The sequence below is a fragment of the Siniperca chuatsi genome, linkage group LG9 (assembly GCF_020085105.1).
Source record: "Siniperca chuatsi isolate FFG_IHB_CAS linkage group LG9, ASM2008510v1, whole genome shotgun sequence".
Classification (NCBI taxonomy): Eukaryota; Metazoa; Chordata; class Actinopteri; order Centrarchiformes; family Sinipercidae; genus Siniperca; species Siniperca chuatsi.
Window position 1 is genome coordinate 19,944,273 of NC_058050.1, and position 24,637 is coordinate 19,968,909.

The 24,637-nt window shown below is 39.1% G+C and overlaps 2 protein-coding genes across 9 annotated transcripts in view; one reads left to right on the forward strand and one right to left on the reverse strand.

Annotated features, from left to right (window-relative positions):
* The window catches only part of dnah5 (dynein, axonemal, heavy chain 5), a 109,552-nt gene extending 94,702 nt beyond the window's left edge, over positions 1–14,850 (reverse strand). For 2 of the 4 annotated variants that reach the window (XM_044207868.1, XM_044207866.1), the window contains exons 1-7: positions 13,854–14,850; positions 3,848–3,982; positions 3,419–3,503; positions 2,984–3,147; positions 1,257–1,475; positions 720–857; positions 129–305 (exon numbers count right to left, since the gene is read on the reverse strand). In XM_044207868.1, coding sequence (XP_044063803.1) covers positions 129–305; positions 720–857; positions 1,257–1,475; positions 2,984–3,147; positions 3,419–3,503; positions 3,848–3,982; positions 13,854–13,943 — 1,008 coding nt within the window. In that variant the 5' untranslated portion in view covers positions 13,944–14,850. Of the gene's footprint in view, positions 1–128; positions 306–719; positions 858–1,256; positions 1,476–2,983; positions 3,148–3,418; positions 3,504–3,847; positions 3,983–4,205; positions 4,364–9,953; positions 10,148–13,853 lie in introns of those variants that run through there. The other 2 variants (XM_044207869.1, XM_044207867.1) reach the window with 2 other exon arrangements.
* Positions 14,851–15,820: 970 nt separating this feature from the next.
* The window catches only part of triob (trio Rho guanine nucleotide exchange factor b), a 109,897-nt gene continuing 101,080 nt past the window's right edge, over positions 15,821–24,637 (forward strand). For 2 of the 5 annotated variants that reach the window (XM_044207829.1, XM_044207831.1), the window contains exon 1: positions 15,829–16,140. In XM_044207829.1, coding sequence (XP_044063764.1) covers positions 16,071–16,140 — 70 coding nt within the window. In that variant the 5' untranslated portion in view covers positions 15,829–16,070. Of the gene's footprint in view, positions 16,141–24,637 lie in introns of all 5 variants that reach the window. The other 3 variants (XM_044207836.1, XM_044207835.1, XM_044207832.1) reach the window with 3 other exon arrangements.

Consider the following 24,637-nt stretch of genomic DNA (forward strand, 5'->3'; position numbering starts at 1 on the left):
ATGGACAGAAATGATTGGAAGACTCAAAATTGTGTCCGTTAAAAAATGCAGCAAAAAAACAAAAAAAGAAATGTATATATGTACAATTAGTCACTAAAACCTAGCAGTGACTGACAGTCATTTCTGACCTTTATGAGTTTAGATTTGGCCATCAAGAGCACGCCCAGTACAGCCTTGACATCAGGGCTCTTAAGCTGGTCCAAAAGGTAGTTGAAGCGGGACATTCTTTTCTTCCAGTGGTCCAGCTCAGCCCGAGGGCCAAGGTCATCAGCCTCCTTTCTTATCTGGTCACTCTCAGCTAGAACCTGGAGAACAGAGGTACTTTATTGCTACTCACTGTTTAAGTATCATTCCTGCAATTTATCATATGGCTTCCCTGAATTTCACATATTCCAGTTGTTCATTTTACTGTGGTAGTTTCGCATTCCTTCCCAACGGACCTTGACTTAATTTGGAACATTAAATTGTGAGAAACAACTATAGAAACATAAAATATGAAATAAGTTAACATAAGGAAAAAAGTAACATTTTTGAATAGTGTGTGCTGCCAAAATACTTATTACAGCAATACTTAAAGTAACTATATGATAAAAATTATACTTTTCATCTGCCCTGCCAGATAGAGGAATACAACAATGCAGTTTTAGAAAATTTGAAGATAAATAATAACTGTGATAAGTTTGAGGATAACTTCTTACCTGCTACCTAACATGTCTCACCTGTTCTATCTGTTTGATCCAGACTTTCATGCAGGCCTCTATCTTTTCTGTGGTCTCTGTGCTGTTGGCTGCTGCCATGTAGTCTGATGGGCCTTTCAGCACCCGCAGGTCAAATGTGTCACACTCTTTCAAGGTAACCTGGAGGCAAGCCATGACATGGTTTATTTTTGCTGCAGTGTCTATAATTTATTTTGTGTGAGGATGTGCCTGTGTGTGTTCACACAACCTTCTGCATAATATTCATTTAAAAGAATAGGCTGCTGTGTCTACAGTTATTTTAGAGTTGCAAGACTTGTTAGGTTGTGGTGCTCTAAAAATCTTGTGTCTCACTGCTTTAATGAAACCCACAACTGTAATGAAAAAAAAGGTTCACAGATATTCACACAACCTTTGTCTATATTAATCCAAATCATTGTGTAGTTTTTGCTAAGCAACATATAGGTTCCCACGGCTTCACTGTGTATTTGCAATTCTGAAATAAATTAATTCAGTAACAATCAAACTTATCCTTGATGTCTAACAGTATCTGTTCCTTACTTTTTCTTGTAGGCTCTCCTGTGCTCCAGCCAAAACAGACACAAAGCTTTCCAATGATGATATGAAGTCCTGTTTAACAGCCTGAGCCTGGGGACTGGCCAGCTCCCCCCAGCCATGGTTCATCTTCCTCAGCGTGGGGATGAAGATCTCTGAGAGCAATTGCTCCACGCTTTTTAATAGACCCACCTCTGTTGTGTCCAACATATTGAAATTTACATCCTAGAAAGAAATAAAACATCCAAACATCACTGAAAAAAAACAATGCAACATGTTACTGAATCTAAAAACTTAAGGTTACGACCGTAACCCCAGTTCTCTGATAACATGAGTGAGGTATCTCACTATGGGGTTTTGCTCTGTATCTGAGTATAGGGATAGACGGACTCCCGTATTGCCAGATAAGCTTCATTCGAAGGCCGACAGCTATTCACTCCGACTGCACTCAAAACTGCATGTGCCAGTGTTGGTGCAAGTAATGTCCAATTTTTAGAACCTTGCAAAAGAGGTGAGGCCAAACTTGCAGCCGAACATATATCCTGGAGAGAAATACCCTTGAATAGGGCCCAGGACACTGCCATGCCTCTAATGGAGTGAGCACGCAGACCAGATCGGGTCTGGAGACCCTTATTGGTGTAGACTATAGCAATAGCCTCTACCATATAGTGGGAAAGGCATTGCTTAGCTATAGGTTTGCCTGTATGTGTTTTAGCACATGAAACAAATAAACAACTGATCTGACTGCCTAAATCCCCTCGTCCTGTCCATGTAGATGCGCAGAGTACCCACTGGATATATATAGATATATCCAGTGGGCACAGATATATAACATCTGGAGCTTTTGATCCTCAGATGACGCAAATGGTGGGGAATGGAAAGCCATCAGCTTGATTGGGGAACCCATCAACACTGGGTTAGCCGTCATGTCCTCACAATCAAGAGTAGACCCTCACCGGACAGGGTTTGCAGCTGAGAGGTGTCTCAAATGGTGCTCTTCTGGGCAGACATAGTTTGAGGGCTACCCCTTCCTTCTGATCCAAAGAGGCCCTTGGGATCGACTGGCTCATCCTGGATGTCAAGCTTCTCTTTGTCTGACAGATTTGAGTTGTTAGCTACTTCTGCGGAATGTTAAGCTAAACACCAAGGTATGCAATCGTGTCGAAAAGGAGCTTTCTGGGTGAAAGCGAGAAGAGTTTTTAGAATGACTCAGTGACAGTGGTGGTGATTAGCTTTGCTGCTGACAGCAGGTGATCAATAGCCAGAACTTCCTGCAGTATCAGAGTGCTATTGCTGAACCCCCTATTGTCTCACTAGCTCTGGATGAAAAGAAACTGTCTTAGTTAAAGGAAACCATTTTTCACACGAATGGGCTCAAAGAGAAATCACTGCCAAAGGAAAATGAATCAAATGTCCTTTTGTTATTCAAAACATTAATCTTCTGTTACATTGAAAGAATCATTCTGCTTGCATTTGCCATATAAGTGAACTGCATAACAGAAGGCCCAACAGTAAAATGTTTTAGTAATGTAAGTAAGTTTTTTTAATGCATATTGTTTATATTATTCCCACACATTTGAATATTGTGCAGTATGATTGGATAAACATTGACAATATTGTCCAAAATTCCCATATCAAAAGGTGTAATGATGGTTAGATTAGTTTCACAGTTTTTATTTTATATCATGCTGAAAGTCATGACTACATTTCCAAAACAGTACAAAGTGACTCACTCTGTGTATGTTCTCAGAGGTGATTGTCTTAGAAGTGTTGGCTCTGGTGAAGAAGACACACACTCCGATCAGCGCCACGTCCCTCCCGTCTGTCACAAACACTTTAGATTTCTTGCTGTGACCAGGCTGCTGGGCAACAAGCTGGGAGGGCGCAGAGGCTGCTGCTGCAAGAAAGAATTGAACACAGAAACAACACAAGGTATCATCACAACTAGCTTGATTCCTCACTGTGATCCTGATACTGGGGAAGTGAAATGAATTATAATTGATTTGGAGACCTCATCAGTTACAATACTGCTGTGATTGCTGTTGCTGACATTAATTAATTAATTCAAACAGGGACAGAACCTCAACTTGACGTGTTGCCAGCAATTAGATATAGTCTACACATTTCATTCATTTTTGACACAGTGAGTGTACATTTTCACATGTTACCTGCTTCAGTTGGCTCAGTGTCCTGATAGTAGAACATGAGGTGTTGAAGACCCTCAGCCACAAAGAATTGCTCCATGCGGTCAATCTGAGAAATATGAAAAGAAAACTTTCAGCACAATCAGACTCAATAGTCTCCTAAACCGAGAGACGTTGTGTAGCTGTTTGTCCACTTACTGTAGATGCACAGACATGCACAGAGCAACCATGACCAAACTCTAAACTATTATAATTACCCTATAAATCCAATCCAATTCTTGACCCCCAAAACTGAAATAACTAAAATAAAACAGATGTGGCAGTAATTTTGTATCAGTGAAAGTATAAATTCAGAAATGCAAATGCAGCCACACCTGTTTTAGTTTCAAGGCTGCTGTGGTTTCTACAAAAAAACAAATAATTTCTGTGTGAAAATGTATGAACACAGGGTACCTGATTCCCCTCCAGCGTGGCATCTTCCACATCAGCTTTCTCCAGTCCCAGGCATGAAGCCACAATGCTGAGGATGTAGTCATGTCTTCCATCCAGCTGGGCCCGCTTAGCTTCACGTTCCTCTTTCAACTTTTGCTAAACAAAATATACAGACAATTTCAATTAATATTCGGATGGGGTGTTGAGTTACTTTCGAATTGAATAAAAATTTAACATTTATCCATTTGCAATTGAGTTCAGATGCTTTTTAAAGAAAAATTCTACAGTGTTGTCATTTTTCCATGAGAGGAGTACATAAAGAATTAAGCCATCACATGACCAAATAGAGCACGGAGCCATTAAACCATATTTCACATACTTGGTATGCAGTGATGAGGCTGCTGGTAATGACAGATGGTTGAAGCTCTCCTGTGGTACTGCACTTTTTGTTAGACATCATTTGAATAAAAAGTCCACTCCAAGAACCACAGTTATAGTCATGATCATACTTTCAATGAATGAGCAGTACAAAATATCATAAAGTAGTTAAATGAATAATCCTCAGTAAACTGTCACTACACTATCCTTCCGTACTTTGTATATAGCTCCAAAGAAGAATGACAGAAAATGTCCAAAACAGATGTCAGTATTCCTTCAAGATTTTCAAATGTACATCTCCATTTTCATCCTTGTACTTTTGAGAAGTGCTTCCATTTCTCTCCTATGACTGTCTTAGCACCCATCCAAAGTCTGCAAAATTCAGGTTTCTTAGAATGCATTAAACGACAACACAGCCAGTTTACAACAGACTATGGCTTGCATTTAGGATGGTGGGCCAGTAACATCAACCACAATGGGTTGCCAGGTTACGCTGCTTAGTAACACAAGAACAAGGTCAGCCAATAAATTACATGAAACCTGGTGTTGCATGGTGTGCCAGCTGCAGGGTGCATTTAAATTCTCTCATTTACCCTTACTTTTGTCTGTCTAGAATTTAAACAGGATGACAGGAATAGTTCTTTCTGGCTTTAAATACTTTTTGCATTGACGTCACCATGGTCAGACCATCTTTAGAAGCCGTCTTCTACAGCAAAGCAGGAAACATCCTACTGTGACTAGCCATGCAAAAAATAGAACACTTGAGAGCAAGCTCTTTTATATACCAATCTGTTTAGACAATTGTTAACAACTGGATTAAACTTTAACATTGAGAATGACATAATAAGTGATCAGGTTTCTCTCTCATTATGTTCTCCCTTTCTCTCCTCTCTCTTCCTTGTGTTTTAAAATATACATCCATGTGGTTGTATGTACTTCATAAAACAGTGATTGTACACTGTTGTGTAGCCTTATCCTTAAACATTTGGGGGGGGTGGGGTTGCCAACTGAAACTGACTGCAAAAGTCAGTAGTATACACTGGAGCACATACTGTACATGCAAGCACCCTGGGTGAGTCCTCTCGAATTGTAATGCGAATCCCCAGCTTCCCCCAGCCTGCATGTCAAAGTGTCCTTGGGCAAGATACTGAACCCCAAATTGCTCCCGAAGTTTTAAGTGCTATCGGTGTGTGTGAATGATTAGTTTCTTTCTAATGAGCAGCTGGCACCTTGCATGGTAGTACTTTGCACCAGTGTATGAATGTGTGTGAATGGTATGAATATAGGTGTGTGTGTGTGTGTGAATGGGGTGAATGTGACATGTAGTGTAAAGCGCTTTGAGTGGTCAGAAGACTAGACAGGCCCTATACAAGTCCATTTACCATTAAAAGGAACATAAGGAGGAAAAATGCCAAATCCAAAATATGGTAAGGATGATTAGACAGTCATGAAGTACTAGAGGAAGAGCTGAATAAAAGATACAGATACAAGGGACGTAGAGAGCTGAAACTGACTGAATCCCAATAAGACAAAAGTAGAGAGATTGAAGATCAGTAGCTTTGCACAGTGAGGAAAAAACTGATAAAAAGAAGGTGAGAGAGGTGGGAATGGAAAGAGGTGAGAAATGAAAGGAAGAGGAAATAGGGGAAGGAAGAAAGATAGGAAAAAATTTAACAGGACATTATAACAGGTAAGGACTTGAGGACAAGAAAGGAGAGCAAGAGGTGTGGACTTGGGTATAAAGAGAGAAGGGACAATTGTAGTACACGTCAGGGCGGTTAGGAGTCAAGGTATTGATTCTTGTTAGTTGGGGGGGGTCGGTCATGTGAAGCCAGAGTGAGGTGGAGCATGCAACAACCTTACAAGCTGTGTGTGGCAAAAAGGTTAGTGAGAGCAGTAACACATTAGCCCGTTAGCAGCTTTAAAAGAGATCCGACAATAACCACATTGACATTCAAGTTTGTATTGTGAAACAAGGCAAATAACATTTTTCTAAAGAGCCCAAATAGTGTCCACCGTAGTGTACCTGCATCACCCCCAACATCTGCAGAATTATTAACTTTCTCAAAAATCACAGTAATATTTGCCAAGCACCAACAAACTACTCTCAGGAACAGCAGCTGCAAGTCACTTCAACAGATAACAGGACGGTTGCTAAACGAAACTGCACGCTTGAAATTTACTCTCACTGCACACAGTTCAGTCAGTTCACACATGAACATTTTTTACTGATACTTAATGTAAACAGACTTTGTATTGGTATCAGAGCTCTGTCATATTTCCTGTAAAGCATATCTTAAATGTGAGAACAGACAGCGATCTTTTGTAACCACCCATGTGGAACATGTGAACATGGCTCACATGTGTATGACCTACTGTATGTGACACTAACTGTACAATTTTAATTTCTAGACTGGTGACCTAATTTCAAGATTAATGATCTTCATATTTGACTCTCCAAATGAGAATTATTCTGCAATGCTGAGCAGGTGTATTCAATTTCCAGTCCTTTTCATTTCAACCGCACAGTGATTCCACCTGTTCAGACTTCAGTATTGAGTTGGATGGCAATCTGCAATTATATTTGAAAGATTTGAAGTTTTTTGATCTGGTCCTGGCATCACATCATCACACGTTTTGGTGGGTGGCTCGGGGCAGAAATTACAATGCTCCAAAGTTGTTGTGTCTTTTCCTTAATGCCAGAATATATACAGTATATATATGTATATATACACACCACATGTCACTGGACAAATCTAAAAGATACACACAAGCTTTGCACAAATAGTTCCAGTGTCAGAATCCAACAATTGTGGTTAAGTGGTTCTGATTATACAAACCAATATGGCACACACAAGGAACATACATTCACACTACATAATTAAAGATTACATAGCTTGTGCTTCAGAACAATACTTGAAAGTGTGATAATGACAAGCCTTTGGAGTTTTTAGTGGATTTTGTGTAGTAGGTGCACCATGTCAAAAAAGCTGTTACCTATGTTTATCTCCTCCCAGTGAACAAACAAACACCATGAAAGCAAACTTTCCAACCCCTTGATCTCGAGATTCTGTTTATGCAGTGTGGTGGGTGAATCATTTCTACATTTTGAAACATAAAAATTATGCTTCGAAAAAGTATTTTTCCATTTTAAAAATTCACCCAATCTTACATTACAAAATACAGTAGAGACATTTATTTACATACTTCAAATAAGCTTAAATAAACCCCTACAGGACTGTGACAATGAATCACACCAACCTTGTTAAAGTCTCTGGAGATAAACACACACACACACACACACACACTTTATACACACAAACACTCACATCACAGGTCGACCATAAAAAAAGCATGCCAAGCCATCAGTTGCTGGGCGACCAGGCGTTTCACACCTTCTCGCTGCTTTTATTCAAAATTGTGTGAACAGCCCTCAGCTCAGAGACAAACAATACAGACACAATGCAGTGTGGTGCAGATTATTCAAACAAGCAGACTAAGTCACCACTGAATGCAATACACAAACACACAAAATACACTAACCAACAACAACAGATTCCAACAATGACAGACAGGCACACACACAACCACGTTCAGTTGTTCCCATAACACAGACACAGAATCCAGCACTGACAGACCCATGCAATAACAGCCACAACATTAATAGCTTTCAGAGGCAAACAAAGCCCCATCCTAGCTAAGCCATGGCGAGACTGACAATCCCCATAATAAACAAACTATGTAACACAAAATGTGCAGCAGGACAGTTTGGCAGGAATATAGTCTGATAATTTATCTAATATTTAAAAAAGCAATTCAAAATATTTTCAGTTCCCTGCCAAACCTCAAATAAACAGAAAATTATTGTCAATTTTAATCCAAATCTTCTGGGGAATAGAAATACCACACACTGTCAAAGTCAAAACAGAAGTTGTGGCTGAAGTTTTGCAGCTAGTTTTGTCCATTTAATTTCAAATCACACTGGTAAATGAAAGATGCCATTTGAGCCAGTGCTTGGCATCACACTGGAGAGAACCCTCAAATGACACCACAACAAAAACAACAACAGTGCTACATGACTTCCCTTACCTGAATGACCTTGGAAACGGTTTGTTTCCAGAGCTGCTTTCTAAACACCTGCGACATGACAGCTCCTTGCCTTTCTGACTCAACCCCTTCTATATCTTCTCTATAACCTGCTATCACGTTCTCATCTACATTTACACAGGGGAGCTGTATACTCTCAGCCTCGCAGGGATTAGCCCTATTAAATAGTCAGTGGTGACCACACAGCCAGGTGAGCTGAAGCTATGCCTGCTTTATGTTTAATGGCCATTCCTGTTAACAGTGTATGAGTTTTCAGAGCCAGTTGTGGTCATGATAGACATGATCCCCTATGAATTGTTCAAACAAAAACTGAAAGATATGGGCAGTTTGTGAGCTATACGCACTGGTGCATCTTACGCTTGCTTGTAAATTAACACCCTATACACACACACAGGTAAATACATACAGAAACACATGAAGAAAGCAACAGTGGCAGCTGTGTATGCAAACACTTACTGAACATCCACAAACTAACATGCAAGAACATAGCTCATGGATGCCCACTCTGCCACCTGATCACATAGACCTTATGAATCTAGTTAAAGATCAGTAGCTGGGGACTAAACTTTGCAAATACTGCAATAGTCAAAATGCAAGCACATTTCACACACTGCCATTTACCTCAACTACAAAGCCAAATCATAGAAGAATTGTATAACCTAAAGGCCATAACAACAACACATCAGGCCAATATCAGTCTGTTTACTCAATTATATTGAGACCATATAAAGACCAAGGGTTTCCCTTTGTAAAACAATAGTAGCAAAAAATCCAAAATTCACATTCTTTCATGACAAACTTGTGATTCAGTCTACAATATTTTTTTGTGATTGATTGAGAAACTTGGCCCTCATTTTAAGTAAATACTTATTGCAGCAGTCATTTTCAAAATATTTAGATCTGCATTTGCAGAGATCACACAGCTATTCAATTTCTCCCCCTGTATTTTCTGACATTTGATGTCACAGTATGACAAGAGCAAAACCCACAAAATGCCAGATGCCTACCTACGATTTAGTGCACAATTTCTCTACTCTCAAATTGCGCTGTCACTTTATTCTGTTAAAATTTTGTTTGGATGATAACAGAGGTGATAAAATACAAATTTAACCGAGCAATATCATGACTTATATTTCTAAATGTTCATGGACGTGTGTTTTTTCAGGGCTGCAGTTACTACAAAATACAGAAAACAGTTCTGATGTTATTTTTTTTTAATCAAAGAACTTGCACTTTAATGATCTATATAAACATATAAGGGGTGTTTCAAATCGCTCAGGATTGACTGAAGTACATTCAGGAAAAAGCAATACTTCACTGGTCGCCGTATCTTTTTCCAATAAATATACCAAACTGAGGCTGTTGTCAGATAAAATCAGTTGTTATTGCTCCTTGTGAGGAGCCTGCATAACCTGCAGCACACTAAAACATTTTCAAATAGGCTTTGATACATAAATAAAACCTGCTTCTCTAAGCTTTTCCTTTGCTTTGCCTTCTTGAACTTTTCTACCAGCCACATTTTGATACAAACACATCAGCTGTTTACTGAATCCTAACACATTATTGATGAATTGCATTTGGACAAAGTAGATAGTCATGAAGCCAAGTTGTCTGTAACTTCAGAACTCTTGGGTCACCTTACCTTGTTTTGATAGTCTGGTTTAAAATGCAGCATCGTCTGCCTTTCAGTCTGACACTTCTTTTCAGGTCATTCCACCCTCTTAATTGGCTTTGCTTTTCATGACATTAGAGAATTACAGCTTCCAACAAAGAAGTCCATACGGAGAACAAGTAGCTTTGCTACAGTGCGAGCAATCAGCCTTCTTATGTGCCATGTGAGAAAGGTTACTGCCCTGAAATTATGAGAGTGTTGCTCCTAAAAGGGGACTGCTAACTAGATAATGCGGTGTTGGATGACCATCTGTCTGCAAAGTAATTATCAAGGTCCTGCTCTCACCTTACAAGTCTATTACAACAATGGGAAGGAGAGACAGGAATGCGGGTGAGGGTGGGGTGGAAAGGTTAATATATTGAAATACAGTGTGGGCAGGTAACATTTACAGACATAACCATAATGCAAACAAGATGCACACACAAAAATGAACAGGTAAAACATATAGGCCAAGTGTCTCAGTGAAGAATGAACTAAAAGACATTTGTCAACCTTTTAAAAGATCACCACGTTTCACAAACTAAACACCTCTGGATATTGTATGCATTACCACTGTATGCTAACTCACTGACACTAGTCATGTAGTGACTGAATATAATGGTGAGATTTGACAGGCATTCGCATTGTGCTTTTCTGTTTTTTTTTAATTCTAATATAAGTATAATGTGCACTGGTGGTTTATTTGCCTTTCTAGTTTCTCCTCACTTTTTTAATGAATTCAATATATTAAGTTAAAGCAAGAATAAAGTAAGACTTGGCTTGATGCGTATTGCAAAAACAGTTATACATACATAAAAAGTACACACACACAGTATGCAATATATGCATTGTGGGAAGGAGAGCTGAAACAATTGTTAAATTATGCGACTAGCCAATCAAAGTGACATTAATTTAAACAATTATTTTGACCATCAATTAACTGTTTAAGTTGTTTATCAAGCAGAAATACAAAACATTTTCTTGTTATAGCTTCTCAAATGTGAGAATTTGCTGCTTGTCTCTATTGTATATCACTGCAAACTGAATACCATTTGGTTTCGTACAAAATAAGCAATTTGAAAATGCCTCCTTGGGCTCTCTTTGACATTTTATAGATGAAATTAATAATCAGGAAAATAAATAATTGATTACATTAGACTGTAATAGTCTAAAAGTAAAAATATTTGTTGCAGCTCTACTGAGGAGACCCTAAACATTCACCCAGTGAGCATGCACACACACAAACACAATCAAACCTCCCACCAATTAATATTAAATTCCATTAGCTTTTACTGTGCCGTCCAGCAGCTGAGAAGCACAGCTCTCTCCACAAGGATCTGTGTGACGGTTTGATATTGAAGAAATGATTGCGAAGCTTTGCATTTAAAAGCAGTTGGGTCATCAATTTTTCACAATGCCATGAATGATTTTCTAAGTTGAACTGTCTGGTTTTGAGCTGCCATGAAACAGGAGAGTGACTGTAAATTATAAATGAGGGGGTATTGAGATCTGAAAGAGAAAGAAAAAGTGTGTGTGTAAGACAGAAAGGTCCCAGAAGATGCTCACACTGAGACATGGAGAGCTTAAACAAATCTGTTTTAAAACTACACCAGGTTGTAGCACAATGTGTCTCAGCAGCCGAAACAGCTCTGAGCTATTTTTGTACAGTTTCTCCTTTAATGGACTTTGTTGGCTAATATGGTTCTAACCACTTCTGGGTGCAATTACTAAATGAAATCCAAAAAAAGGAATCATTGTTTTATATTGCCTTTATTGTCTGAATTTATTTTACTTTATCTAAAGTATGTTACTGTGGACATAAAGGAAGACAAGCAGATACTGTAGAAGGTGTTTAATATTCTATTGATCCACACAGTGCAGGTGTGCTAATCTGTGGAAGGCAGTTGACTCCAAGTCTTGTATTGTCACCTAACATGTCATAAGATAAGATTATCTTGTCTGTCACAAAGTAACTGAAATAAAAAAAAATGCACATTTAAAAACACACACACACACACAGGACTGAAACTCATCAAAAGCAGGCCTGTACATACTGTATTCAACAGAGAAGATGAGACAAATCTCCAGGCACAAAATGGCACCAGTTGCTGTAAAATACTAAAATTTCACACCAAGCATAGCGGAGTTTCCACCAGGGGCATTTTGAGACGTTGACCTTTGCACACTAACAACTAACTGTTCAAGTCTCCAGTCTTTAAGTAAAAGTATATCATTGATTATTTGTCCAGATCGTGATAGACCAGGATTATTTATTTATGTTTTCATTCGATAATTCACGTTCTCTAATACTAACTGCTTAAAATAATGCATAAATAAGAGGGAGGTGTTTACTACACCAAAAGTTGTTGCCATATCACTTGTCATTTCCTTTTTAAATGTATAGGTACAAATAGCAAAATTAACTGCATGAGCACCTTGAAGGAATTTGCATGTGGATATACTGTATATTTCCTCTTTCATTTTGGTCAGTATTGCATTAAAATGAGTGTGACCTGAATCAATTTGAAGAAAAAAAATCTATTAGTATACATATGTAGTCAATGGAGCAGATCCACAGAGTTAGAGTACTGTGGCTTCTAGTTACTGCAGAGTTGTTGTATATCACAGTAGCATATATATTGCAGTATTTGCCCTAGTTATAATGAAGCAATGCAGTTAAACCATCCGAATATCCTGTTATAACCTGTGTGAAAGGATGGACAAAAATGTTACAAGCCGTAAATAGGCATTATAAAATAAAAAATCCTGACCTTAATGGTGGTGTAATTGGTGAATCTGAAGTGAACACATACAAGTAAAGAAGTTGATTTCTTGGTTTTAAACCCCTAAATTAGCCTGCCACAAATAAAAAATTCTTACTGATAACAATGACTACTTTGATAATGACATAGTTCCACATTTATGAAGAGTACTAGATGTAAAACAACTTTGTGGAACATCGTCCAGCCTTCTGAGGCATTACAGCAACTATACACTACCATCTAGTGGACCAAGCCTCATAATACAACCAACACATAGTGCAGTAGGTTATTGACTACAGCTCAGAGGCCAGTGAGTTTAACAGTGTAGTGGTTCTCAGAACAATACTAATAATCAAAAGGGCTTGGGGTTCTTTAGTTGAAAATGAAGTGCAGATTAATTTCATCCCTTTTCTTCACATAAGAGAGAAGGGAATTCTGATGAAGGGTTTCACACACAAGAGTTAGCGACACCTAGCTCTGATAAATAACTAGCTGTGGGAATTGAGGCCAATGTTAAATAAATGAATTGAAAAAATATTTAGAACCTCTTGTGTAGCCAAGTGAAAGTGTGAGTGCCATTTGCATCACTTTAGAAGAAAAAACACCTGGTCTTTAAATATGTCTTTAACTTTATAATTTATTATTTCTAGTGTTCATAGTTTTGTGTTTTGTGCAAAGGCTTGTTTTGAGGTGCACAAAGATAAAATGTAAAAATCTGATAGTTAGAGACATAGGTATGTGGACTTGCACATTACAATTTGAAAAAATGCTTGAAAAAATATCTATCTAAAAAACAATCCTAACCCAGTGATATGAGTGATATTTTACAGATATTAAAACAATCATAACCATATGCCGATATGAGGACTCCTTACACAGTCCTATAAAGAACCAAACCAAAAAATTACATTAAAAAAGTAATAAAAGACAATGGATTATTATAGCAGACTTAATATGCTACATAAAAGCAGGCTACCGCACTCACAGAGCTTTCTATAGGCCTGAAATGTAGGGTCTGCATTCCCTCTGGATGGGGGGGCGGGCACTGAGGATATTTTCCTCATAGACCTACATTTATGAAAGTTGTCATGATTATCAGTCATTTGTTATAAGTATTTTGGGATCAAACCTGCATCTCCTTGAGTGACTCCACTGGGACAGAAGGCTGGGTGGGTCTGTTCCTGTAGCTGACTTTGACGAGCCGAGAGCTGAAGGACATGGCTAAACATTCCTTCACAGAAATGCCTCCTCAGATACCAGACTATAGATCCCTAGGTTCATCCGCGCCAAGAAGGGCGTTTTTCTCCGTTGTTTATTTAGGTTACAATTTTCTGAGATTTGCTGTCGTGGTTGGAGCGGCAGACCTTCCACAAAACACGTTTCGCCAGCGGTGTCCATGTATGTTGTTAGTGGTTTCCAAGGTAACGGGGCATTTTTAGAAGGGGCAAAGGGGTAAAGGGGTAACAAATGCGTACTTGGCTGGGCCCGAAAAATATAGACATTTTTTTCATTGGCTATTTACTTAGGTATAAGTATTTGAAAATACTGTAATTCCATGAACAGTTGAAAGTATTGACGAAAAGACGAATATGGCTCTGAGGTCCACAGGTGAACGTGATGGAATCAGCTCCAGTTGTGTCACATCTGTAACCTACTCAAAATTGGACCAGGATAGCTGATTTGGGGGAAAGTCAATTGGTTACTTATTTTAGAGAACTTAAAAGACGCCCATAGTTAAAATGCATTACATTTTGTAGGCTACTTATCTGAAAAAGCCAACTGCTCATTTTTAAGTGGCTGTTAGCAATGGTTAGCGAAACATTAAGCTTGTCTTAAGTTTTTGTCGACTAGCTAGCTAGCTAGCTACATAGCCTAATGGTTTAACAGATATAGCTTAGCCAATTAGGCTACCTAATCTTTCAAATTTCGTTAAAGTAATTGTTTACACGGCTACAGTAAGCCTATATCCACACTTTAAAACCCCAGTTGTTTTTACCAAAAATGGACAGAAGCATACATAGTCCTATGCTTTCCGTTTTACTTTAAAAACCATCATCATTAGCAGTTACAGCGTCAGGAAACAACAGCTAATAAAAAGCTACCAGGTGTGCCTGCTGATTACTCAGCTGCATCAATCAGACTGATGATATCACAGGCCTAAACTAAGGTAGGTAAGGTAGACGTCAGTCTAATTATTGATGTGATACATCTACTTATTTACTTATTTTAAATAAATTATGCTCCATGTTTGATTATTTAGGCCTTTATGTCATTGGAATAAAGGGACCAAACTGAAATCCATGTAATACTCTTTAAACGGGTATGTTATGCTGTCACAGTGCAAAGTTGCTGACCTTCCCAGAGCAATTAGTGAAGGCAACCCCTAGATGGCAGCAGTGCACTGTCCCCAGTTAAAAGTACTGAGCCGCAGCTGTCAGGGCGAACTGGGTTAGATTTGTGGGGCAAATGACCTCATACTGTAGCATCATCTTCATCACTAGGAGATGAAGAGAGAATTAAATAATCCCTCTCCCTCGTCGTCATTTTCTCCCTCTTATCCGCTCTAAACAGGATTAGTCATTAGGCCTACTCGCAAAAGAAATTTTATGAACAGCATGCAATCATACAGTAGGTCGTAACTGTTAGGAAACTAAATAATGCAACACCACTCAACTCAAACTCAATGGCCTCATGGGAATATTAAACTCGCATTTCCGCACAAATTCATCTATAAGGGCCTATATAATAAGGTTAAATATGAGAAGGACTACTACTATTACTACCACTACGCGTATAAGGGAAACAGGAGGGATATCGATGATGTTTGTCGTAATGACATCTCCCATAACATCTGGGCTTGGGCTATTAAGGCATAAAATCCTGAAGAATGACTCCCACGCAGCCCGCATCAGCACCGCAGTGAGTGACGCTGGGGGCTGCTGATGTGCTGTGGCGCACACTAAATTTGGGTGGCGCACAATGCACCAAAACCCCCCGAAACGGAATCCCAGGATATCCCACCCCCCACCTACCACTCGAAACGGAATAGCCCTCCTCCCTCAGTCCTCCTCCCCTCCTCTTTTACCTCCTCCTTCTCTCACTATCAGCCCATTTCCTCCACCTCCTCTTCCTCACGTCCCAACTCGGGAGCGCCGCCGATCGGTCGCCAGGATTTTCCCTTCTCGGCCAAAATGGAGGAGGAGGTCTCTCGCTTAACGAAGGGATTGTGTGACCGGATCTGATTCAATGAAAGGCGTTAGGATCCGCTTTTGCTGATAAATAATTATTGCAACAATAAAACCGTTGGAGGATATCTTGCGCTATTTCCGCACAAGCGACCACAGCCATGAGCGCAGGAGAGGGGCTAGATGAGGCTGCGAAGGACGCGGCAGACATAGCGGCGTTTTTCAAATCCGGTAAGTCGGGAAGGGGCGAGTCTGGCTCTGGGAGAGCTACAGTAGAGCTGCCGGTGTGGTCACTGGTGGTCTGCCACATTGTTGCCAAAAATGACAAAAACCAATGACGGGTTTCATCGGCAAGATGCGTACTGCGCGTCGGACGTGCTGGAGAGATGCGCACAGCTTGTTGTTATTTACCACATTTTAGTCCACTGACTTGTCAATCTGCAGCCTTTGATGACAACAGCTCGAATAACACCTCCTGAAATATGTGCTTCTGATTATTAGGCAGTGACCCCATTTTGGGTTGGATCAAGCAGGCTACAAGGTGTGGATGGTTACAGCTCGACCACAGTCTCTTTGGGCTGTACGAGTATTTCGACGTTACAGGCTGTATCCATCACGAACCCCACGAACGATGTGGGTCGAACAGTTATTAAAATTTAATTTCTGTCTTCAGACGCGTGTAGATTGAACAGTTTTGTAAAACCATCATGAAGCACTCTTAACCCAGGTCTCTTAGATCTGATGCACGGATAGAGGCTAGGCCATGGACGCACTTATGGGCAATAGGTTGCACTCTACGCACTGGGCCTGTCTGATATGATGGTATCAACCTAACAAATAAGGATAGGCCTGCCTGCCTTATCACTCTGTATCCAAAACACCTTTTTTATAGGTGCAAGGGGATTGCACTGTCAGCCAAATAATAACACAAGGGGACTTTAGTCATGCACTTTGTTGTGGTAGTGCTTGTGAGAAACATTGTTATCTGATTTACAGTTGTAGGTGCAAGGCGTAATTCACATTTATTGAGCATTCTTACTCTAATGGGCAATGATACTTTACCCGGTATAGTCACATACTGACTTTGTAATATTATGGTGTATATGCCATTACTATAGGAAGGTATGTTTTTGCTGTGATATTGGTATACCTTTCTATGGTATATCATAAGATGTTTCTCCATCAACATGTGGTTTTTGGCTTTTTCAAACCTGTATAACAGGCATTTCTAATAGTGTGAAAAACACCATTTGGCAAGTTTTAGAGCTCAAACTTGAGGCTTGAGATTAGAATTGTTTTCTTATTCTAGCTAACAATCCTGGATATATACCCACAATCAAACCTCCACCTGTTCATACTTTATAAAACATCTCTTTAAACCAGGCATTAGGAGGGCAGGGAGTGCTATTACAGCTTTTGGAAGGTACATTTTAAAGCAAAAGTCCAGTGTTGGGAAAGATGTTGCCATCAATAGAGCCGGACCGCCTCTGATACACACCAGAAGAAGCAGCTGTCTCTCTCTCAGCTGTTTCTTTCTGTGACACCTGGTGCCTTGGGGTCTGCTGTTAACCATCTCCACAGATTGCAGACATTCAGGAACACACACACAGACAGCATTTGCACACGTCCACCTAAGTGCATATGAATCAATAAATGCAGCAGACACGTGCTTGTATGTGCATACGCACACAAATATTCTTCATATTTTTTAAACAGTCTGTAAACCACATACTTTCTCCTAGAAATTGCCTCTGCCAGTCTGACGGTTAGGAATGTTGTCAAAATGGATTGTATTCAAATGCTACAGTCTCTCTTTTACGGTTGGTTGGATGCCTGCCAATGTATTTTCCTATAGCTGTGTTGTATCAGGCTGGAAAGTTGGCTCACAGTGAAGTTGGACTGCTTGGATGTTTATATAGCGGCAAATGCAGTTCATACAGTATTCATGATGGAGACAGAAATAGGTTATGGCCTCAGGAAACTTTTATAAGAGACTATTATGAAGGGAAAGTATGGAAAAAAGTTTCTAGGTTGTTAAAATGGAGAATAGCACTAAATGCTGAGTGAATAACCTTAGATAGCTGCGTGTCTGTGGGTGAGATTAGAGATAATTGTTTACAATGTTCCCAGTTATCGTGTTTAGTTAATGTGTTATCTTTCATGCCACTGTAATGGCACACCAAGATGGACATATTGGAAAGATGAACGAAATGCAAGTCAATACATGTCAGTTAATTCATTCATTCACTGTGCTTAATGTGGTTTTAATTGGACCATACCCTTCCTCATTTGTTCATTCAACTTTAATAGTATTTCCAGCACTTCATGCCATTTATTCAATTCATTCAAGCATATTATTGATCTCATTCAGTTTATCAATCATTGGAAACATTTTATCTGTGTCATTTATTTCTTTACTCTGTTTTAAGTATAATCAATCACATATACACATCTGCAATTTGACCAAACATGGTATATGTCAGTCATTCATTTGTTCATACATGCATGGTTTAATTGTGAAGGACCAGTAGTAATGGCCATCCCGCTCGCTGTAGCCTCTCCAACAGGCTCCTTAATTGCTGCCAGCTTGTTGCATGTTGAAATCTTGGCACACAGCTGCTCATCCTAGTTGATCCCAAGCACTTCATTTCTGGGGCTCTGTATATGTGTGTGTGTTTTGTTTTTCTGGCGCTCTGGATGCACTTTGGTGCCCTAGTTAGTCACTGAAGGCTAGAATATGGCAGATTCTTGTATTGAACAAGACCTAAAGTGACTGACTGGCTGCCTGAGCGGCTTGATCTCTGGCTAAGAGGCATACTTAGTGAGAGACTAACTTATTGACTGGCTGGATAACCGGATGTGAGTTTGTAGTTACAAATCTGGCTGACTGTTTAGATGATTAAACTGAGATTTCCATTCTGAGTGTTTCAAAGTCCTAGTCTTTGATTTCTTCACCTGAATGGATAATATAATCGTGGGCCCTTGAAAATACTTGATGTTCCTCTCTGCTTGATTATTTTCAGTGAGCAGATGGAGCTCCATCTCTGAGTCCCACACTGATGCTGTGGATCACAGCTCAGCTGCTGAGTCACTCTCCCAGGTTGCTCATGCCATGACTTAAAGTCCAATCCCAAAATTGTTGCAACTGGTTATAGATGATAAATATTCAACTGCTTTCTTGAACATTTTGAAGACAGAAAGCTTTTGCTCAGCTATCCAGGCATACATCACTCCAGCTTTGCAAGTGTTTGCAAAATATATATATATAATATGTGTGTGTGTATGTGTATAACCAATTCTGTTTTGAATATGGCTGTTGCTAAGTACTCCTTTGTTTCCCGTTTGGATTCCAGTTATGGACTTCAATCAAGTATTCTTCAAAGTGAGGTATCACAGCCCAATAACATACTGCTGATTGCTGCAAGCCCACGCAAGCTTAGCAGCATGTCCCCTGTGAACTTGAAATATTAGGTAATTTGTAATCAAGGCAAGTTGCTCATAACTAGAGGTTTGCCTTGTTGTGGAACAGTCAAGAATTGTATTAGGATGAGTCTGGAAGTTGTGTTATATTGTTGTCAAATATCTTCCAGCAGCACTGGCAGCAACCATGAACAGAGTAAAGAAGCTGTCTGGAATATTTAAGTGATGTGTTAATGTTGTATGTCTAGGTTTGATTCACTGTCTTTCAATATCATTATTTTGGTCTCCTCAAAAATGATTAGTATTTTGGTGTAGGTGAGGGAAGATAGCCCTCTCCTTGTCATTCTAAACATTCTCATGCATTTTCCCTCTAAATTGTAGCTATGAAATAAAAATGTGCATATCTTGTTCACAAATTATTGTGTAATATTCTGCAAAATAATCATTTAATAATAATTTGCAGCCTTGGCTTAATCTTTTGTTTGGCTTGACTTAAACCACTTTTATACATATCAATTTTGCATACATGACCAAGAAATATTATGGTATGCTGATCTGGGTCTGTCCCCTGTAGGAACCTCTTACACAGAACAGTCCTATGCTGTCAAATTCTAATGTCATCAAAAGTGTAAATATCGGTGTTCTGTATTTAAAATGGCAGATGACCATAACATTCCGTCATTAGCAATGTGAAGTACGCAATATATCAAACAGAGAAAAACTTGACTATGGTCTAAACCCACCAAAACCAGATGAAGCCATTTTTATTGATAATTGGGGTACAACTTTTCCAAAGCCTCTAGTATCTTATAGGTTGAAAGGAGTGTTAGAAGAAAGAACAGCTACTGTGCAGTGTTTGATGGTTCAGCATACCATAATGTGCAGTAAACTTTTGCTGTCTCTTTCTTATCATCTTCATGCCAGAGCTATTAGCTCCACATGAACTAAAATCATGTGGTCACTGGTAACACCTAAGTGATGCATCACATATTTATATTAACCACTGTCATATATATTGGAGCACTATAGAGAGAGTCATCTTGGCAAAACCAAAAATAGCATATGCATGATAGTATATTTTTACAAGGTATTAATTCATAGATTGTCTCTTGAGTGACATGTAATGAAGTTACTGGGCCTGTGCAATGGCATTATTGTACAGAACTGCACTGTGAAACACAATTGACATAAAAGCAACCAGATGTTCTGTATGCTGGAATAAGATTAAATAACTGTCGAAACAACTTGCATAGGAGACATATTCCCAGTCATAACTATACTGGTCATAAGACAGTGGTCATCAGTCATAACACTCATGGAGTATGGGGCTTAAGGTTGTTGCAAGGATCTACCGTTTACTGTGTGAACCTGGCTTCCATTCTATTCATTACTAATGCAGACAGGCTTTCAACTATACATGTATCTTGGCAGTCTGCAGTGTTAAATAATAGATTTTTTATACCAGGAGAATAATTCATAGGCAGTAGCATAAGTGGTTACCTCTGCTTTGTCATTGTAGTTCTGTTGAGAATAATTATGAAAGTCTTACCCCTATGCTTTTTTTCAAATTTGACTTTGTAGGTGGCCTGAAAACACATTCTCAATTTAGATTGATAGCAAATTGAAGGAGAAAAAACAACTAAATAAACACCAATAATGTTTTTTGCACCTCTTTATGCATGTTGTATTGTATAGCTTGTCATTCAGTGCATCTCACATTGAAGGTAGAAAGTAACCAGACAATAGCAGCATCAGTATTGACAATGCAGTGGGCCATTTCCCTCTGTACCCAAAGTGAACCCAGTGACCTGTGCCAGTGCAGTCTGTAATGAGAGCCAAATCACTGAGCAGTGATTCTTCATTTTCTTCTTGCACATAGTTGATGAAAGCATAATTACCTAATGTTATCTTGCATGCTCAAGCAGAAATCTTATATAATCATGTAGATGAGGAAGAGGACTTCTACAGACCAGTATGCATCTCAGAGTGTATAATGTATGGTAAACAGTACTGATAAAGAGAGAGGGGTGGATGGGAAGACAAAGACGACAAATGTGTACTGAGAGAGGAGAAAGGCAAAGTAAAGACAGGGAAAGTAAATTAAAATATTTGATAAAGGGAAAAGAGAGTGAGATTCAGAGAGAGGACATTACATACTTAGAGGGACAAACAAGCCTTCACTCATCAAATTATAGAGCTGAGGCTTGGGTGGAGCACACCCTGCAAAATGTAGGCTACTCTGCTCTCCATGAGGCTGAAACCCTTTGGTTGCATCCAGGGGCAGCCTAATTGGCAGTTGGTAAGAGTTAAAGACTATAAGCTTAGATTGGCATTGCCTGCGCTGCTAAATCGCCTGGGCCCCCATGCCCAGTCCGCTATCTTGCTTATTCAAAGGAGAAAGAGACGACTAGTTTAACAGACATATAAATTTATATAGTTATTGCAAAATAAATAATTACAGCATTTATGTTCCTGATAAGACAGATACAGTACAAAAATAATGAATGCTTGCATAGCAAATACTGCATTAGCAACCAAGCTAAACTGGAAGTGCCACAACAGTCAGGATGATAAGTTGTTTTTTCTTCTTAGCAAAAACCTTTACATTCTATTGATCAGTATTTTAGTTCACCAGCAGGATTGTATTCTTTTGTGATCAGCATAATCATGCTTCTTCGACATTCCAATACATCAGTATGTCTCAATATGACACAATGTAACAAAATTAAACAATGCCTTGTGTGAACAGTTAAAAGTTACTCTAAAGGAAATGGTTCCAAAACTCTGAAAATCCAATAAAAAACAACAACAACAAAACAACAAAAATAAGCAAAAAGGGCTATTACATACTGTAAATCATTGTAGCTCTGACCTATGGCACCGTAAAATGTTTTCCTTTTCGTAAATAATGGATATACACATTCATCAACAGCTTAATTTTGTGATTGCTGCAAAATGGCTAAATTCAATATCACCTGAATCCACATCAAATATTGTGCCAATAAACAGATCAGAGTGCATATGTTCCTGAATTTGGTGCATATGTTCCTGAATTTCTCTCACACACAAAAAAAACAATGTTTGTGTCTATAAAATCAATCATGTATGTCTTGAAATCATGAAATACAAATGGTCATATGGCTAATAAGCAGTTAGCAGCATACCAAAAATGAGCTATTCCTGGCCAGTGTACTGTATGTGAGTGAGAAGAGGCAGTTTTATCCTCCTCTTCTGAGTTTATATAAAAAGCCTACTGTATGCTCCCAATAAGGACCAGATGCTGGGATGCTTGTTATAGCTTATTCCTCTCTTTGTGTTTATTGGAGAGTTTTATGGAGAACACCAAATAATTGATTGTTGTTAAGTGTCATGTAGATCTATGCCAGGGGTCACTCTGAAGACACGCAGACAAGGACCAGCCCTTTCTTTTCTTTAACACAGATGAAATGTGCAGATATATTCCAGTTTGTTTGAACTCTAATGAAGCTGGTCTAAAAAAAAAAATGTCATTATTTTTTTGGACAGTTTGAACTAAATCTCAAGACGTATAAGCTTAACTTCACAGGAAATACTGTTGAGGACCCCAGTGAAAAATATGCAGAGCAATGATCCTACCTTCTTAGATCTATACATTATTCTGCATTGTGCATGTGCTAAGAGAGATCTTTCCCATTCTTTAATGTGATAAACATAAAATGATGCATGGCCATTAACTGTATAACCTAACACTAACCAAAGTAGTAAAATGGTCATTTTTCCCCCAACCATCCTGGTTGGAATCATTCAAATGCTCCTCCATTTGTTGATAATCAGTAATTCCAATAGGTTGGTTATGTGTTTGTAGGAGTGTAGCCTGTGGGACAATGTCCTTACTTCACACACACACATGCACAGAGGTATAAATCACTACATCCCACCCATGTTGCCTGAGGCCCTGGAAGCAAGGAAGAGGGGGATGGAGGAATGGAGTGAATGAACTAGGGATGGAGGCATAGGAGGACTGTGGGTCATAAAAATAGGTTGTGGGCTGGTCTGTGTGTCTCCTGGAAATCTCCCATCTGATAAGAGAGAAACCTCTGTCAGTCAACTGCAGACTCCCACCCATTCTATCCTTTTTCATTCCTTTCATCGCCTCCTCCACTCCTCTCCCACACAGCTTTACATCATTACCTCATACCTTGCCTCTGCTCAGGGTTGTCATATATTCAAATAATGATCTTGTTTTGTAATATCTGGTCTCCTGTTTGTGATTCCCACCACAATGCATGCCTTCCTTCTCTTGTACATCCAAACAAAGGTTATCAAATTTGACTGAATGGCTAACAAAGAGATGTGCGTCACATTTAAGGAAAACATAAATAAACAAAATAAAAATATTTTATTATTTCAATAAATGAAGCAGGGAGCAGCAATGACTACAGTCATCATTTTAACTTTCATTATGTAAAATAGTTTTTAGCATTGCTGGAGACCATAAACATATATTAATTCACAAATTGATTCCTCCACATTCCTAATTCTTCCTTCCTTGACCTTTCTCCTCCCTCCTGCAGATGTTTCAATCTTTCACAGTTCCTCCCCTATCTCCTCTCCCTTTCCCTACAGCTTAAACCAAGGAAGCATCTGGATCTGGTATCTGAAGTCACAAGCCTCCCACAATGCTTTGTGCCTCATTTTTTTTTTTCAATAGCACTTTGAAAAAAGCAGCCACAGACTTATGAGGCCATGCCCCTCTTGAGTTTTGAGACAGTTTTTTAAGAACTTCCTCTTGAGAGAGCACTGCGGTGTCAGTAAGTCAAGTGTCAGGATACTGTGTGTCATTTTTTCATTCATAAAATCAGTGAGTGAGCCAGTTCCTCTCCTTGTGTAGAGTGCGTAGGAATGGGTCACTGGACTTCTTTCTCAATTGTGTATTAGTTTCATGCTTTTGTTTTTTCTGTAGTTTTAGGATAATTTGCTGTAAATGTTGTATAAGGTTGATAGTGTAGCAATAATTTTCAATAATTTACATTCTCTTACACACAGTAGCCCACTTGTGCATGTCCAACTGCATCCTTGCAGAAACCAGACCCATGTGCTTCACTGCACTTCTTTGTACTATGTTTTACTTTTTTTTAGCAGACAAGCCAGGGTCTTACTTCAGTCAGTATGAATAAAATCTGAATAAAGCAGAACATGGACTCAGCTTTGGTAAAATCAAAGCACAGTCTGCAGTGTGTGTTTGCATACATGTGTCAGCTTGTGTGCTGCCCGAGACTGCTTGTCTTCTGTCAACAGCTGTGCTCAGTCTGTCCAACAGGAACTGTGT